Source organism: Alligator sinensis, unplaced genomic scaffold, assembly GCF_000455745.1.
Source record: "Alligator sinensis unplaced genomic scaffold, ASM45574v1 scaffold203_1, whole genome shotgun sequence".
Classification (NCBI taxonomy): Eukaryota; Metazoa; Chordata; order Crocodylia; family Alligatoridae; genus Alligator; species Alligator sinensis.
This window is the reverse complement of record NW_005841949.1, coordinates 1,661,814-1,668,053: the sequence shown is the minus strand read 5'-3', so window position 1 is coordinate 1,668,053 and position 6,240 is coordinate 1,661,814. Positions and strand designations below refer to the sequence as shown.

Sequence of the window (6,240 nt, the reverse complement as noted above, 5' to 3'; positions counted from 1 at the left end):
GCCACCCCAAAATTCACCGTAGCCCCCCCAACCCCACCTCCCAGTGCCACCACCATCCACTCTGAGTGCAGCCTGGCCCAGCATCTCCCCACCAGAAAGGGCCCAGCTTAGCCCCAGCCCACAGCTGCAGCCCACCTCCCCCCACGCAGATCCGTGGGCACACGCCCCCCACCATGCCATCCCGGGGTGCACACAACAGTGGGAGCCACCCCCTCCCTCCCTGTGCTGGATGCCCCCCCAGACAAGCCGCACCCCATTTGGGGGGGGAATCAGCCCCCCCAAATAATTTTTTCTGCCTATGCCCCCGGGCCTCTGATGAGGTGTGTGCAGGAGTGGGAGCTCTTCCCACCACGTGCCTGGAGAAGCCACTCAGGCTCCAACCCTCCCCTGGCCCAGCCTGGCTGGAGCCCCACTCACCCCTGTCCCTGCCCCTGTCCCTGCCCCTCTCTCTCCCTCACCATGGGGGCCCCAATCTGCCCTGCCCCTCCCCCCGCGACTGACCTGCTGGGCAGGGGGGGAGGGGGGTAGACTCTGGGTTGCCCTTTACTTCAAAAAGTGATCTTCACCTTAAAAAGGTTGGAGACAACTGCTCTACCATGACTGCACTTCCCCATAATTTGGTATCATCTGTGAACTTAGCCAGTCCGCTTCTGACACCCGAATCAGTAATGAATATATTGAAGAGTACTGGTCTGAGTACTGAACCTGGGAGATGCCATTGGTCACCATGTGCCATGTTGACTTGGTTTCATTGACTGTCATTTTCTGGGTCCAGCCACGGAGGCAGTTCTCCAACCATCGAACTATAAGGTTGTCGAGGCTTCAGTTCCCCAATTTTGGACATCATGGGAGACCAGGTTAAAGGCTTTTTTGAAATCCAAATATATGACATCAACCTCTTCTCCCTTGTCCAGGTGATGTGTTTCCTGGTCACAGAAGGAAATGAGGTTGGTCAGGCAAGACCTATCCACAAGGAAGCCATGTTGGCTAATCTCTCAGAAAGTTGCCTTCCATTTGCCTGTTGTTGATGGTTTCTTTGATGATTTTTTCCTAGATCTTTCCAGGGATTGAGGTGAAACTGATTGGCCTGTATTTCCCTGATTCTTCCTCCCTTCCTTTCTTGAAGATAGGCACCACATTGGCCCTCTTCCAATCTTCTGGAACCTCTCCCAAGTGCCACAAGTTCTCAAATATCCTTGTTATTGGTCGTGCTATGATGTCAGCCAACTCTTGGGTGCATTCCATCCTGGCCTGCTGACTTGTGGATGTTCAGCCTTTCAAGCTGTTCCCTCACAAGATCTTCACCAATAATAGGCATATGTTCACCCTTACCCTGGTAATCCTGCGTCCTGTCAGCCAGAGTGATTTCTTTGAGCTGGTGGAAAACCAACACAAATTAATCATTGAAATTAGCTTTTTCCTGGGTGTCGGTTGTCAGCTGTCCCATTTAGTTTAGCAAGGATCCAGTGTTGCCCTCTTTCTCTTTCTGACTTCCCACATATCTGAAGAAGAACTTTTTATTGTCTTTGATTCCCGTAGCCAGTTTGAGTTCAGTTTCAGCCTTGGCTTTTCTGGATCGCTCCCTACAGGTACAGGCCAATGCTGCATAATCCTCCTTAGTGGTATTTCTCAACTTCCATCCCTTATAAGCTTCTCTTTTCAGATTCAGGAGGTCGATAAGTTCCCTATTAAGCTCAGGGTTTCTCCCAGCCCTTTTGCTATCTTTCCTATGAGCTGGAATGGACATTTCTTGCGCTTTTAGGATCGCGGCCTTAAGGAGTAGCCACTCATCATGGACTCCCTTCCCTGTCAGATCATGGTCTCTCAGGGCCTTGATGCCCTACCTCCTGAGCTTGTGAAAGTCAGCTTTCCTAAAGTCGAAAGTCTTGTATAGATGGGACTGAGGCAGGAAGGGAAGGAACTAAGGTTGTATCCAAAAAAAGCATATAGGTCCCTAAGACCTATGTAGATGCCTAAACTGCCATTGAAATCTAAAGGAGTTTAAGTGTGTAAAGTCCTGTGTGCAGCTGGCCCCAAGTCACAAGCTTCACAAGCAGGGAATTGAATCCGGTCTTCCCAAGTTCTGGGATCTTGCTTTAACCACTGTACAATCTCTCCTCTTTTGGTCAGACCCTTGGGAATGACAGAGCTAAAAGTGTTCTTCTCTATCCAGCCTTCCTGTCACTATCCTCTTCACACCAGCACTGGAGGGAGAGGTGAGCTTCAACATTATCTGTGATGTCAAGAAGAAGACCCAGCCCCTCTCCTTAAATGTCAAAGCTGTTGGCTACAGCATGAATGTTTCAGTCAGGTGTGAAGAAAGCAACGGCCTGATCACTGAACTGAGTGTGCAGGAGACCAACATCATCAATCTCAAGGAGGTGAGAGGGCAGAGATGGGAGATGTAGAGGGGAAAACATATTTGGGATGCTGTAGCCCTTGTCACCTGGAGGCACAGTGATCCTAGAACAATGTGTCCCAAAAGTGTGCCATCAGAAATGAACAGGTGTGCTGTGGAATTTTGCTATGGCAATGAGCTACAATAAGCTACAATAGAGATGAGGATGGGGAATGCCTTAGGTGTGCCACAGAAAAAAATTATTAATGTAAGTGTGCCTTAGGCTGGAAAAGGTTGGGAAACACTGTCTAGAAGTATCACTGAGCCTCCACTGAGACAAGTGAGACTACCCTGGGAATATGTGACTCTTTAGGAGGTCCACTGAGGGTTTCTGAAAACTCTGCCGGCCAGAAAGCAGACGCTTCCAGCCCAGACTTCCAGCTGAATTGCTTTGTCTGCTTTTGGTATCACCCTTGTAAAATACTGCATGTTACCTCTAGCATCATGAAGCTGGCATCTCATATGTCCTTTACCAAGCACACCTGACCCCCCTGGGAGATGGAAGTCAAAGGGATCCTGTTGCACTAATATAAAGAACTTTATGATGGGAAAATCACAGAGTTGTGAGATTTAGGGTCCCAGTGCTGACTGCTGTTATGCTGGAGGCCCCAGGAAAGTTTTTCAAACATGCTTAAGGGCATGAGTAACTGGTGCCTCCCGAATCTGGGGGTGCACCAGATCGCCAGCAGGGGTAGGGGCGGGGGGGATGACGACAGTCCCCCAGTGGCCAGTCGCCAAGCCAGCAGCAAAACCAGAACTGCACTTCTGGTTTTGTGACTGGCACTTCCAGGGGATACACAGCTGATCTCAGGGGGTGCACGTGCACCCACGTGCACCCCCTATGCATCGCCAATGCCTAAGGGATTTAGAAACATCACAGTGGATCAGATCATATTGAAAAGTCTGCCTTCAGAGTCTTCAGAGAAATGGCAGCAGTGCCATGATTCTGATTGCAAACTTGAAACCTTATCCTGCAAATCCTTCCCTATGTAAGTAGCGCTTACCCTAAGGGACCCTATATGACTGGGTCATTAGCAAAAAGATTCACAAATGTAATTTAACCAAGCCAAGCTGTGTCCCTTACCTTGGTTGCCACTGGGCACAGCCCATCCACAGGAGAGCTGATATAAATAATCCAGCATGCTAGATCCTGAAACCTGTGCTTGTGACTTAGGCCGCTCCAGAAGGACGTGATGTAGCAAGAAGAGCAGGGCAGCTCCTAATGGAAATATGTGGGTGAACCATATTCTTCACCTATCCCTGTGATTCCATATTTTAGTCAGTGCCATTTATCCCATTCTTTGCACATCAGAGTTCATTTTAAACAATGTACGTGTGCTCTGTGGTAGCAGCAGGTTGTTGGAGACCTTAGGATCATGATGAGAGGCAGCAAATCTTGGGCATTCAGGGCCAGTGTAAGTCTAGGGCTCTGTGGAGTCCACAGATGCATAACGTACATTAGAACTTGGTACAGCTGTGACACGAAGTACATGAGCCCCTGTGTGTTGCATACTGCCCCCACTGGATAAGCTCATCCTGAGAAGCTGCAGTGCACAGAGAGAAAAGCCTCCTTGAGGTGTTAGTCTGTAGAGAGCAGTGGCCACCCAGATGTGTACAAACCCTGGCTTTGAGACCTGAGCTTCAATTCGCACTGAGACACACACACAGTGTGGTGCAGCATTCCACAGGCAAGTAGACCTCCAACCATCTCTTTAGTTAGTTCATGGAACTAGAGGACATAGGTGACTAGACTTCCTATGCCTTCTTGATGTGTTTGCTGGCCTTATTGTGTGTGCTGTCCCCTTCATGTCCCACAGGTGGAAATAAATGAACATGCTCAGTGCAGCTTCTATATCCTGAACACTGGGAAATTCAACTTTAGTTTCTTGTGGGAGTTTTCTGGTCCCAAGGTGTTACGGCGTTACCTCACAATCAACCCTGAGAGGGGCGTTGTGGATGCAGGGGGTCAAGCCCAGGCCCTGCTGACTTTTCACCCTCTGAAGACATGCACCTTAAAGGACATAGAGCTGAAGCTACAGGTAAGGGCGAGGGTTTGGTAAGTGTCCTCCTCACAGGTCATGAGGCTAAAAGTTTTGGCAAGGGAGAGGAATCATAACTTGTGGCAGAGGTGATATCTTTTATTAGATCAACTAGATATTTGCACCAAAAACGATCTTTATTTGCAAACTTTCAGTCACACTCATCCTTCTTCAGGCATAAGAGAAAGCAAAGATTGTAAAATTTCTCCTAGATGGAAATGAAAATTCATATTTCACAGGATTGCTGAGCCTAATTTGCACAAAATGAACAATTTCAACCAGGAGATCTTACAACATCTTCAGCGCTCCTATGAAATACAAATGTTCATTTCCACCTAGGAGAAATTTTACAATCTTTGCTTTCTTCTATGCCTGAAGAAGAGTGTACCTGAAAGCTTGCAAATAAAGAATTTTTTTGCAAATATTTAGTTGGTTTAATAAAAGATATCACCCCTGCCATGAGTTCTGATTCCTTTTTCCTGTAGACCAATATGACTACAACCTATATACTTTGGGCAAGGGGAGCATGAACAATGATGAAGTTCTTTTCTAGACCAAAGCCTGCATGAGACTTTGCTTTAAAAAGTGGGGCTTCCTGTAGTAAACTGAAAGGACTGACTTTTTTCCCACTACACAGGGATAGGTGCTGGCATCTGAGCTAAACATCATAATGGCTCTGGGACTATAAGAGATAGCACCCAACAAGAGTCCACTGTCTGAGTTCACCTCCATATCAAAGTGCTACTTCCCCTAGTGCTGAAATAATTCAGTTGGATGATTAATAATGAGAAACAGCTAATGCCTTCTGGTTTAATCTTAAACTCTGATAACCATCCTAACTTCCTTGAAGGAGGGAATAGCTCAGAGGGTACAGCATTTACCTTGTAAGGGACAGGTTGAGCCAGATCCTATTCCATCTGTTAAGCATATAAGTGGAATCCCATTCTACCCTCCTTGAGTCCCTAAAATACCATTAACACATCTGCTTCTGTAACATGCTATCAGATTATCTTGGAGACTGAGTTACAGAAGCAGCAAGAAAGAGGAGGACCCTTGCAGCTTTGGCATTAATGATTTTCCAAAGATTTGAACAAGGTGGAATAAGATCACACTTAGATGTCTAATGGATGGAACAAGATCTGGCCCAATATGTTCAAGACACATTCTCTCTATTGAGTTCCTAGGGAAGTTATAGAATCTTCTTTATTGGAGAGTCTCAAGAAGAGGCTAGACAGGCATCTGTTTGGAACATCTAGCAGCAGCAAATCCTGTATGTCATGCAGTTTCTTCCAACTCTGACCCTACAGAGGACATGTGTCTGACATACTCACAGGGTGTACTGTGACCATACTGTTCCATCCTGTTAAAAGACCTACTTAGGAAGCAAGGTCCCATGGTCTGATTATAGTATGGCTGTGCCATTTTGGCAATGTTGACAATTTGTGCTGTAAACCAACAGCTGCAGAAACCTGAGCAAAGGCAGTGATGGGTTTGTTCTCAGGTTACACCACTAAGCCACGCATTCCATCTTTTCACTCTCCAAATGGTCCTGTTACCTAAGCTCTTCCATACTGAGAAACCTGAAGCGTGCTGGTCATCAGCTGTTGAGCAGCAGCATCAAGTGCAATCACGCTTCATGCACAGGGTTGGTCTTTCTCATGAATACTCCAACAAAAGAGCTTGTGGCCTTCTCTTTTCACAGATCAGCAATGGCCCTACATTTAGCTGTGTGCTCCTGGCTTCTGTAGTGGTGCCCAGCATTCACTTCTCCTTCACTAAAATCAACTTTGGAACCTGCTTCAT

General features: G+C 47.1%; 1 protein-coding gene across 1 annotated transcript in view; it reads left to right on the top strand.

Moving 5' to 3' along the window:
* Positions 1–6,240, top strand: part of HYDIN (HYDIN, axonemal central pair apparatus protein) — a 438,260-nt gene that overhangs the window by 417,926 nt on the left and 14,094 nt on the right. The window contains 3 exon segments of the mRNA XM_025199799.1: positions 2,174–2,381; positions 4,216–4,437; positions 6,140–6,240. The exon segment at positions 6,140–6,240 is cut by the window's right edge and continues 16 nt beyond it. Of these exon segments, the coding sequence (XP_025055584.1) occupies positions 2,174–2,381; positions 4,216–4,437; positions 6,140–6,240 (531 nt within the window).